Source organism: Esox lucius, chromosome 6, assembly GCF_011004845.1.
Source record: "Esox lucius isolate fEsoLuc1 chromosome 6, fEsoLuc1.pri, whole genome shotgun sequence".
Lineage (NCBI taxonomy): Eukaryota > Metazoa > Chordata > Actinopteri > Esociformes > Esocidae > Esox > Esox lucius.
In genome coordinates this window covers 9,407,534-9,420,104 of record NC_047574.1, presented here as the reverse complement: position 1 = coordinate 9,420,104, position 12,571 = coordinate 9,407,534, and the positions used below count along the sequence as shown (strand labels likewise).

The 12,571-nt window shown below is 39.2% G+C and overlaps 1 protein-coding gene across 3 annotated transcripts in view; it reads left to right on the top strand.

The window, feature by feature from the left end:
* Nucleotides 1-643: 643 nt before the first annotated feature.
* Nucleotides 644-12,571, top strand: part of LOC105021402 (CUB and sushi domain-containing protein 1) — a 398,226-nt gene continuing 386,298 nt past the window's right edge. For all 3 annotated transcript variants that reach the window (XM_020047620.2, XM_020047618.2, XM_020047621.2), the window contains exon 1: nt 644-929. In XM_020047620.2, coding sequence (XP_019903179.2) covers nt 863-929 — 67 coding nt within the window. In that variant the 5' untranslated portion in view covers nt 644-862. The remainder of the gene's footprint in view (nt 930-12,571) is intronic.

Genomic DNA, 12,571 nt, shown 5'->3' with positions numbered 1-12,571 from the left:
TTAATAATCGAGTAGATGCAATTAACTAGTCACACGTGTTAAGGAATATTTTGCTTTATGGGGGTGCTAATTACACTTGGAACTGCAGTTCGTGAAATACTGTGTTAAACAAATAATGTATTTGTAGTCTGGCTTTGCAGCTTTCTCATCCAATGCAGGGAACAAAGCATTAGGTCTGTGTGATTACAATATGTAGTGTTAGCCTACATTTCTAATTATATGTGAGTGCTGTCCTCTCTTGTACTCTTGCACTACACAATAAACATTTACTACACAACAATTCGATACCCAGGAAATACAGGTTTAGGAGTATGCATAAGTGATCAGTGAATGGTTTTATTTATTGGGTTCATGTTAAGCAGAAAGATCCTAATGAAAACATTTCCCTTTTGTTAGTTGGCCCTCGGTAATCTCTAAATCTAGTCGACATTACAGTGCTAACATGCGTTTCAGTGGGTTTAACGCATCTGCTCCGGTGTCCGTGCTTCTTCAGAGTGGTAGGCTACAGTTTCAAAGTTGCAGTGCAGGCACTCAGATTGATTCACAATTCCCCTGTATCATATTTATGATGGTTGAGTCCAACTTCTTGCGTTAGATACAGGCTCGTTCGATTCTTCCCTCTTGCAATAGCCTAGTAGACTACACATTCTGTCTCTCCTTGGATCAAGGAAACCTATATTTGGGTCTCAGCTCTACGATCTCTTATCTCTGCAGTAGTCCTTCTTGATGATATGAGAGCTAATATAGGCGAATCCCTGCACCATAGGCGTCACATCTTCTTGCCAAAGCTGGATCTCTATGCATTTTTGTGATCGTTGAACAAACCCCAAGAAACCGGTGGCTGCGTGGAATAACAACGAACATGACTGCGATGGGGAAATTTAAGCATACCCTGCTTATTTTTGCAGGTCTGATTACCGCAGCTAACGGTAAGTTAAAATCCTTTTCTTGTGCGGTTTGCTCTTCAGAGATGTGACTCTGTCATACGTCTTGTTTGATGGGTTTACCGCAAACATCAGTGATAATTTTGACGTTTAATAGTTTGAGAAAAACTTGCATACGCAATTTATGTAGAAACATGGTTCACAATAATAGAGAGCTAACGTGAATGATACACATGGACGAATACTCTGTTGTGTATTTTCTTGGTTGTCTAATGATACATTGTAATTTAGGATTAATTGTGTCTCATGACATACGTATGCTTATGACTAAACATGACGGTCGGTCTCATTCCTGCATTTCTGAGGGAGACTGGCATGCCTTCGCACAAGTGTCTTCTTCAACTGCGCTTTAATATGCCTTTTAATTCTACCCCGACTGATGATTTGAACTGTTTTAATAAGCCACATGCACATGTGTGTAATAGAATCAATGATGATGGCATACTCGTGTGTCACCTTGGCCTCCAGGTTTTATGGTTATGCTATCATTGCCATTACCATTAATATTCTTCTAGCCTAATTATTAATGATTTGTTATCATTGTTCCTTCACCATGGATGTAAATAATTTGAGAAAACAATTTCCCTGCAAGATTATAGCAGTCGTTTTCGTATTTTCCTATACTTTTCATTACTATTATGGGGAAAATAATTTAACTCTGTCTGTACTTAGTTAATATAGATGAGTTATTATTGATCTGTACGTTCACGTCATTTAGCTGAACGATTGTCCTACTTCAAACGGTAAACGACAGAAGTACACTGATGGGCAATCCGTGAATATTTGTAATGGTTCAGAATAATATATTGCTAGTAATGAAAACGTTAGGTAACTTGGCAAATAGGCTATCATCAGTGACGTTTCTTCTCTAATACATCTTAACATGACAGTTTCAATCACATAGGTGTAATTGAAGGGGAAGCGGATCCAAGGAGGGAAGGAGATGGAAGTAGAGCTGGATCAAATATTGGTCATCTGTGGTGAAAAACAGTGGCAGAATTATTTTTGGCCTTAGCTTGGTTGCTTTTTTTTTTTACATTTCTAACAAGAAATTACAGTAATGTGCATTCCAAAGTTGTTCTGACAATTGGCATAAATGATGACATGCCTCGAATTCAACAGATAGGCCAGTCGGGATCCTACACTCCATCCTGGGAAATCCTTATGCAATACACCGGATTTGTTTGCACATTATGTAGTAACGTTTGATGGATCATTGACATAGGCCTTAACACTGTCTGGTTGTGTCATCCAAACCATACTGTATTGATAACATATTTTAACATAGCTCATTGGTATATGACCTTATTTTGCTGTCTGGCCTGTGCTAAAACATTTTTTAATAGAGTTTGTATATTATCTCTCAATGTAACCTTTCAATGTTAGTGGTAACTCGTACAGCCATGGACAAAATATAATTCCACGCACAGGCTGCATGTTTCTAAACTCAGAGGAGTGTCTGAATCACTGAAAACAATACCCTCTGCAGCTTACAGGTCATATGCCTAGATTCTGGCATAGGGTGGAACCTAAACGGGTAGCTTAAATTAATAATTTAACCCATAATTGATTGTGAAGTGCGGTTTCATCATAGCTCTCTCTTACACATACCCAAGCCTTCAACCATAGAGGACAAGGTTACACGCCTGTGTGTCCTAGATGCATACACACGTCTATCATATTTAATAAATGCGAGGACCAACTGACTCTCCCAATAAGTGAATATTCACTACATCCCATAGTCGCTCCAGTTCATCTTGGTCTAATTGATCTAGTCCGTATTCTGAACCCGCCCCTCACGGGTTAACTTGCAGGTCTTTTTTTTTTTTTAGAGGCAGCAGATACCATAGTCGTAGTAATCAGAAGCTCTGCGACGTTGAAGTACTCGTCGTCTCTCCATGACTGGCATGTTGTGTAGTGCAGCTGGCATTTTCATAGAAACAGGGGACTTAGTCCAAAAGGTTTACACTCATCATAAGAATCTAGTTTGAGATGGCCCAATGACCGAGGTTAAAAGCTTTCAGTTGGATTCAGTACGACTTGGTGATGGACTACTCCTACATTAGGCTAGCATCCTTAGCCCTAGGACGCTGTTAAAGGACAAGTTAAAGAGTCGCTTGGACAAAGTATGCCGTAGTGCTCGCAGGGTTGTTGCCATTTTAGATTATATGTTTTCACTTTCAATACAGCCTTGGTGCTCCCTTTGTCAGACTTATACATTGCATTCATATTCAACTTCTTCCACGCACTGGACTAGTGTGCATCAACAGAACGTCAAACACTAGTTTTGTCTAACTCCCATAATGCTTTGTTTTGAGTGACATGATTTCCAGAGGAATTAACGATGCTGCAGGCATTTTCAGTGGTTCACGGGCTTGTGAGAGAACCATTCGTTTTTTTCACAGCTGTGCCATCAGAGTTAATGACAATGACTGCTGCTACTCCTTGTTCAAAGGCATGTGGGGACTTTGGGAGGACAAGGCCTAATTAATCTTGTTTTATCAGGCAGGATCTTGCAAATTATTAGAAGAAAATGCATCGTACACATTTCAGACCTACATGCTGTAACGCCCGTTTCTTTTCCTTATTGTAAACAAATACATGTGTTTATTAACACACCCATGAGATAGAGTGTTCAGATGCAACTGTTTGCCTTATGCAGGCTTATGCACAGATGGAGACACTCTTTTCGTGCTAGAGATGTGTAAAGAATGTCTTAAGAGGGATTCATATTAATCTAATTTATGCAGTTATTTGCAAAAATAATGCGAGCTTAAATCTGGAACAGTCTTGTATGAAAGGTTTAACGTATCGCAGAACCTTTTTACGTTGTGGCAGGGTGCATGGCTGTAATTCAAGCAGGTTGGTCATGTAATTTACTATCAGGCTGTTTGTGCGTGTTTGATTGTCCATGGCAGATACATGGTGCCAATTAGATGGTATTGAGTCGTTGACAAACTGCAAGACATTGTGAATCCTTCAGACCACAAGACTTGCATGCAAATGTGACCTTCCAGACCTTGAGAGGGAGGAACAAAGTGCAGTCTTAGCAAGGGACTTGTATTTTAAAACAGGAATTTCCTTGTTGATTTGTGAAACAGCATAATTAACCAGAAATATCACCGTGATTGAAAATGTAGCAGCACTCCTTTAACTCGTTTTTATTTCATGAGCGTGACAACTGGATATTTCCTTCAAGCTCCTGTTCATGGCAGTAGTGTATGTGCAAATGAATGTACAATAAACATGCTTTTTTGAACAGGACCCTTAAAAATAGTTTTGGCTGCTTACGGTTTGGAGCATTTTGAACTGTTCTAGCCTACATTCCATAGAGATGTCGAACCAGTTTCATTGTGCGTTCATCAATGCTGACAGTGACATAAAGACCACTCATCTTCCCAATAGCTCAGCCCAGAGTCACTGCCCAACAGCAGGTACTTCCACTGATTTCAATAATTGACTTTGACCTATATTTTCTGGTAATTGTGTTTTGGAATAGCATTGAATGCCTATTGTACTCACAATTCTGCTTGTTGCTGCCAGTTGTACAATGTTGAAGAAAATGAACAACAAGAACAGTGAAATCAGCATGACTAGTCATAAAACCCTATTACGCTTTTACCCCTTACTATTTTTATTATAGTTCTATGGCATTGTTGAAGACAGACTTACGAAAAATGCTCTATAAAACAACAGCTACTTATGTAGTTTATTGCTAGAATTTATTACACACATACCAATGTAAATACAATGAATATTTTGTGAGTGATTCTGGAAGATGCACTGTTTACAAAATACTATTGATTGCATCTGCTTCCATAAAGACATAAAGACCATTCACTTTTCATGGAAGCAAGGCGTGTGGAAATTTTCAAGTTGATATTGCATATCTTGTCTTATAATATTTACACACATAGCTGTTCAAACGCTAAATAGGTTACAAAGAAAACAGCTGAATGAACAGACAATGTACAAACCTTACATGTGTTTGGGCTAGTTTCTAATGGCTATAACAGAATAATTAATGTCTGAAATGGAATCCTATTTTTAGGTATACACTTTCCATAGAAAAACCTTGAGACAAATGTATGCAAAGTTGAAGCCATAAACCAATACTATTTAACAGACAGCTGATTCTATGTGGCAACGGAGTCTTTTATTTGGAGTTTGTGACTGCCACCTCATCACCCAAATAAGGTAATGCAGACTTCTGTGACTTTATACATTGTTCCTGTCCAATCACTTCACTTGTTTTGGCGCTAGGTTGGAGTCCGAATTAATATAATGCAATGAAAAGACCCTTTCATACATACTGTATATAACCAATATCTCCATTTGCATTTAAAAGCAAACAGTCAGCAGCAATCATGTTGCGTTTTTCATCTATTAATGTGATTTTAAGGTTATGGAGATCAGCGGCAGAATAGAGGAAAGGCTTGAAATTCAGAAAATATGCATTTTAATTAAGTGGCTGGTTGGCACAGTTTAGGGATGATGTTGTCTTTCAAGCCGTTTCTTCCCATTGGGTGATTATTGGGATGTATGATATGACAATTGGAATGTACCCTGATTTTCAGAGGAGAAATTTAGGGCATTTTAAATGGATCTGTCAGTTTTTCTACAGACTCAGTTGTGTACTGTACTTTACCATGTGAGTGCAGTGCTTTGAGGTGGCTGTGTGTTGGGGAACTACCCTACTGTGGCATTCATATTGCATTCATATTTAATGGGCTTTAAATGGATTGTGGTTTCTGAAATAACCATTGGGAATTGTAACGTTTCCCGCAGTCAATGTCATCTCATTGGTTGAAATGGAGGTGCTTGGGCAACGAGGCTCCACTGAAAGGCAATATTAGCTACTTGACCAGATAATAAGAGATCTAACATAATTGAACCAGGTAAGACGGGTTTTTGAGACTCTGGTTATGGACCAGAGGCACACGCAGAATTATGAGCACTCGCATGTTTTGACATTGCCAACACGGAAAGATACAACAAAGAACCAGGGAGAACTTTGTTACTGGCTGAACTTAGTTGCTGGCTGAACTTAGTTGCTGGCTGAACTTAGTTACTGGCTGATTCGTAGCAAAACCCTTTCTGACAAGGTGGTGCGGTCTAGGCCCACTCAATACCAGTCATGGGGCCCAGGTGGGAAGTCTTATGAGGGGGGGGGGGGGGGTCGATGAGGCAGCTATGTTGGAACATTGTGATTATATTCCCTTTGATGTTTTTTAAAATTCATTGCAAGGCTAAACCCGGGGGGGAAAAGCACAGGGGTCATAGTAATCACAGTGGAATTGACGAACAGCGTTGACGTGAACCCTTGTGTGACCATGCTGGTGTGGCAATATATGCAGAGGACCAACTGTTTATCGGTTATTGAATCTTTACTGTCAACTTCACAAATCCCATCTGACTATACTGTCCTCCGTCCTGATTGGCGGAATGATACCAACAGGTGGCTGCATTACCGAATGAGGCTGTGTGCTAGCACTTCTTCCATGACATCAGAATGTGAGAAAGGAAGTGAGGTTGAGAATCAAGTGTGATGAATCCAGTCTAATTTCTGCTACAGCAATTGAACTGTTAGAAACAGCAACGGTGTTGGAATCAGATTAGACAAGGCGGTAGAATGGTGGTTTTGTCAGTAATATCAGGAATATCTTAGATAAAACAAGCATTGGATTTAATATAAGAATCATGTCACATATGTTTGTCGTTTGTAAATAAAAAAAATTAGCACCAATTGTCTTGGCACTGTAGGAAGGAGACCACTGTAGATGAATAATATATTCGGGGATAATGGAAAGAATACGCTGTAGAAATCAGATATGAATGGAAAAAGTGATTGAGCTAAATTTAGATTTAGATTTTTCATTAAAAAGTAATGCACTAAACAGCTTTAGCTGTAGTCAGTGACAGGATCATGGTCAGACATCACACCCACACAACATTCTGGTAACTTAGAGAGAGTTTGTACAATACACTATATTTCCCAAAAGTATCTAGGACTACTCAAGCTGATTATATTGTAATGTAATCTCACTACTGAGCCAGTACCTTCAGAGGTGGCACTCCCTACTTTGTCGAGAGGGCCTCCCCTCCAAGTACTGCAGTGTGAAGGGCAATGTATTGTTCCGGCTACTCACTGACAGAAAAGGGACGATTGTTTTATTATTCTAAGCTTCTATTAATTTCATATTCCCCTGCATTCGAGTGCCATTGTTGATGTAACGGTTATACTTGTTTTGTATGCAGTAGTTACTGTGCATCGCTGATTGAAACTGCTTGTGAAAAGGTCATCTGATGCAAGCGAGTTTAATACATGGACATACCTTTTTTTTTTAACAAGCATTTCAGATTACACTAAAGTCATCATTTCAATTTCAGTTATAATTCATCTTTTTCTGTCAGAAGGCTATCCTGGGACTTTTCCCAAGGACTGCTCTAGTAAGGGACAGGCGACCAAATGAGAGCTGTTCCTGTCTAATTGGTAGTCTGGCAACCTTAAACAAAGAACATGCCTCAAGTAGATATTTCCTATGGTTGGTAAAAAAAAAAAAAAAGAGGTATGAAGATATGGACTATCGGCAGGACCGTGACAAGAATAGAATGAGTGCTTGTGCTAGGGAGACCTATTTATTCTGCTGGGAGCTGGATGTGTTTCTCGGCAAAGAACATGGCTCCATGTCTTTGTATGTAATAGTCGAGAGTGATTGAGGTGGCAGGAAAGCAAGAAAATGCAAAACTGTTATTACTTCGCTTTGTGTAGCTAATCATAACCGAACAATATATAGCTTATGAAAATATGTCTGGACACTGATAAGTGTCTGATAAAGTTGCTGCTCATACAAATCCTTCTTTTCAATGTAAATTTTAACATTATGCAAATTATTGCGCTAAATAAGGTGAGTTTTTCTCCCGTTTACCCATACTTCCTCCACCTATAAATGTATTTGCCTAAATCAGTCTCTGAAATTCTCACTCCAACGCTGAACCTACAAATAGATTAGTGAAAGGGAACAGAAAATGTATTAACGAAGCTTTACATTCTGTATTCACATCAATGGAGTTTACCCTGCAATTAAACATTATAGTTTGTGTTTAGCTTACCTGTGTATGCAACCAGCAACCTAGAATTTGAGACTAACTAAGCTGTGAGAGGAGCTTCAGATTACTGCTTCTGTGTGAAAGAGCGTAGACCTAACAATTAGTTGTCAACTCTAATAACATATACAGATAAAATATTAGCAATAAATACTCACAGGCATTTTAATGACTTCTTGCAGTAGACAGAATAGAACCTAAGTCAGCCCCCCATCCTTCCCTGAATACTCATTCTGTTAAGTATCAAAGGGTAAGAGTCAACACGTGATAAAAAGAAGCTGTGCTTCTGGACAATTCTTTGACACCTTCAATAGAGAACTGAGGACAAGTGCAGTCTTTCACAATGGAATAGAACAGGCATTGTGTTCAGGTTTAAATGCTGCACAGATGCATTGACAGTAATTGGAGCCAGAGATCTGAGGGTAGAGAATCTCAAACAGAAAAGCTTCAGGAGAGTCTTACGTAACACTTCAAGAAAATGCCAGGAACCTAATCAAAATTCTCTAAAGGGCAAAATATTGCCAAAAATAGGAGTTGCCAGCTGCTTGGTCTTTGACATTTACCTTTTGAAGGTGGCTTTTACAGGACTATTGCAACTTTCCTTTTAGCTTTGTTGGGTATGTTTAAAATATTTGTACAACTCTGTATCTAGTACTCCATGAACTGGCTTTCTTGTGTAAGTACTTCCACATCTGATGCCAGGTAAACCCACAATCGTTTGGCCGATTCAATCGGGAGGAGAAGTTCAATTCTGTTTGACAGAGGTGCACATCATAGGGACTCTGAGAAACAGTAGATATTCTGTAAACTATTCTGATTGGCTCCTCCAAACTTATCCGTAATACATTATTCAGTTTTCTCCCTCCCAACTCCTGCCATTGCCAATTTCACCTCATGAGAAATTAGAGGAAAATACATACCTACCGTTACCACTGATGTGAGTTGTGATATTTGACTGATTGATGGCTACATCAATTAAAAAGAGGAAAAAGTTGGCCCATTTCCTGGGGTCTGTTCAGAAAACATTAAAAAGCTCCGCTAATCAGAGTACTATGCTGGTCTCTTTCCACCAGGCAAAGATTTCAGTTTAATGTCTATTTTAGATTTATATTTGGTTGAGTTTTCAACTTTCTGACTTGAAATTGACCAAACAATGTCACTGTGCCGTTTTAATTGGGGAAAATTGGGTGACAAAAATATGAAATTACATTGAAGACTTTTGGCAAATAGTTTATAAATTGTCCAAACACTGAATTTTAGGTTTGAAATGGTGGGGAATGACTTTGATTTAATCTGTTTTTGCCCAGTGGGCCGGAATTTTCTGAAACATGACTAATGGCCAGATTTTGATCGATTTCCTGTTTTTATCTATCAAAGGAAAAACTGAAAATCAACCTCAATCTGGCCCACATCCATCACTGTAACAATCCAACATGGCCACATTTCACGGTCTGAGAATCTGAGCCTAGTTGAAGCTGTCAGTCTGTTGGATAAGTCTCAATATTTCTGTTTGAAATTGGTAGGAACCTTTTTATCCAGTTTTTTAAAATTTGTTTTACTTTGATCCACACTTTAGTTTCCGGTGCTAATTTTCACCAAAATAGGCACTACACCAATTTTTATGTCAATCCATGGAAAATCACAGCAATTTTGGTCTAGACACATTCTACATTTTTTGTGACTTGATTTCATGCATTCAAGAACCAAGCACTTTGTCTGATTACTCTGCAAATCATTTTGTTGTCATTTTCACACAAAAGCAGCATTTTATATTGAACTGTTGCTAAGACGTGATGGAGCATAAAGGGTAAGTCAGATATCTGTAGATTTCAAGACCACCCACAGTGATGCACCTAGATCTATCAACAGTAAGCAAGTGGTTCAGTGCTTTCGTCCAGGGTATCCCCTCTAAGTGGTTGAATTATCTTTTTCCTCATTGTTTGACCATCGTTATTGGTAAGTAAAACATGCAGCTCTTTAGTTATCGTGCAATGATGATTTCATCCTGTCATTTTTTTTGTTTATTTATGTGACAAATGATGGTTCTGTGTTTAAAATGTCACTTGTGTTTGTTGACAAAGTTTTTATGCATATGTTGGAAACCTACGATGATTTGATCATCAATCATCACAGCCTGTATTGCTTTAGGGTGTGTGTATGTGTGTATATGTATTTGTGTGTGTGTGTGTGTGTGTACACACACTGTAACTCTGTTTTGGTCACAGAGACGTTGTAGAATGTCTTCTAGTATGACATTGAATTGATTCATATAAAGTAGGTGGGAAAGAGAAGGGCATCTAATAATCCTGCGAGCCAAGCAATAGCATCAAGTGGAGTGGCAGGACAAATCCTGGCTAAGAATTGTGTATGTTGCCTGCACTGCACCCTTTCAGGACCCCAAATATTGTCTTTTTCACTGTTATTTTATAAGGTAAGAATGCTAAGAACAGATTCTTGTTTACAGCAAATATCTGGGAGCAATGAGGTTCAACTGTCTTGCTCAGAGGCAGAACAATATTATTTTTACCGCTTTAGCTCCAGGATTAGAACCAGCGACCTTTCGTTTATTAGCCTAATGTTCTTTAGTTCAGTTTAGTTGGCTTTACAATGAAATATTACAGCCAGTAACTTTTTGTTAATATACTACTTGCATTTTTATATGCCAACAAATATTAATCAAATTAAGTGGATTTCAGTTGCAAGATTTTAGTTGCCACAAAGTTATGGGATCTTGTCTAGGTTTGTTTTACTGATGTCTGATTAACTTTGAGAACAAATTGGCTTGACAGACATTGTCTGTCTCTGGAAAAAAAAATCAATGGCAGGGTATGCCATCCATAGATTAATAGTAAAATATAGAGTTGATTAAGGGGTCCAATGATTTATCTTCATATGATGTTACTATATACACTCACCTAAAGGATTATTAGGAACACCATACTAAAACTGTGTTTGACCCCCTTTCGCCTTCAGAACTGCCTTAATTCTATGTGGCATTTATTCAACAAGGTGCTGAAAGTATTCTTTAGAAATGTTGGCCCATATTGATAGGATAGCATCTTGCAGTTGATGGAGATTTGTGGGGTGCACATCCAGGGCACGAAGCTTCCGTTCCACCACATCCCAAAGATGCTCGATTGGGTTGAGATCTGGTGACTGTGGGGGCCATTTCTGTACAGTGAACTCATTGTCATGTTCAAGAAACCAATTTGAAATGATTCGAGCTTTGTAATATGGTGCATTATCCTGCTGGAAGTAGCCATCAGAGAATGGGTACATGTTGGTCATAAAGGAATGGACATGGTCAGAAACAATGCTCAGGTTGGCCGTGGCATTTAAACGATGCCCAATTGGCACTAAGGGGCCTAAAGTGTGCCAAGAAAACATCCCCCACACCAGTACACCACCACCACCAGCCTGCACAGTGGTAACAAGGCATGATGGATCCATGTTCTCATTCTGTTTACGCCAAATTCTGACTCTACCATCTGAATGTCTCAACAGAAATCAAGACTCATCAGACCAGGCAACATTCTTCCAGTCTTGAACTGTCCAATTTTGGTGAGCTTGTGCAAATTGTAGCCTCTTTTTCCTATTTGTAGTGGAGATGAGTGGTACCCGGTGGGGTCTTCTGCTGTTGTAGCCCATCCGCCTCAAGGTTGTGCGTGTTGTGGCTTCACAAATGCTTTGCTGCATACCTCGGTTGTAACAAGTGGTTATTTCAGTCAAAGTTGCTCTTCTATCAGCTTGAATTAGTCGGCCCATTCCCCTCTGACCTCTAGCATCAACAAGGCATTTTCGCCCACAAGACTTTCCCTTTTCACACCATTCTTTGTAAACCCTAGAAATGGTTGTGCGTGAAAATCCCAGTAACTGAGCAGATTGTGAAATACTCAGACCGGCCCATCTGGCACCAACAACCATGCCACACTCAAAATTGCTTAAATCACCTTTCTTTCCCATTCTGACATTCAGTTTGGAGTTCAGGAGATTGTCTTGACCAGGACCACACCCCTAAATGCATTGAAGCAACTGCCATGTGATTGGCTGATTAGATAATTGCATTCATGAGAAATTGAACAGGTGTACCTAATAATCCTTTAGGTGAGTTTATATATAGTATCTCACAAAAGTGAGTACACCCCTCACATTTTGGTAAATATTTGAGTATATCTTTTCTTGTGACAACACTGAAGAAATGACACTTTCCTACAATGTAAAGTAGTGAGTGTACAGCTTGTATAACAGTGTAAATTTGCTGTCCCCTCAAAATAACACAACTCATAGCCATTTATGTCTAATGTCAAATTAGGCCCAAAGTGTCAATATATTGTGTGGCCACCATCATTACCCTCTTGGGCATGGATTTCACTAGAGCTACACAGGTTGCCACTGGAGTCCTCTTTCACTCCTCCATGACGACATCACAGAGCTGGGGGATGTTAGAAACCTTGCGCTGATCCACTCCTTCCGTTTGAGAATGCCCCACAGATACTAAATAGGGTTTAGGTCTGGAGATA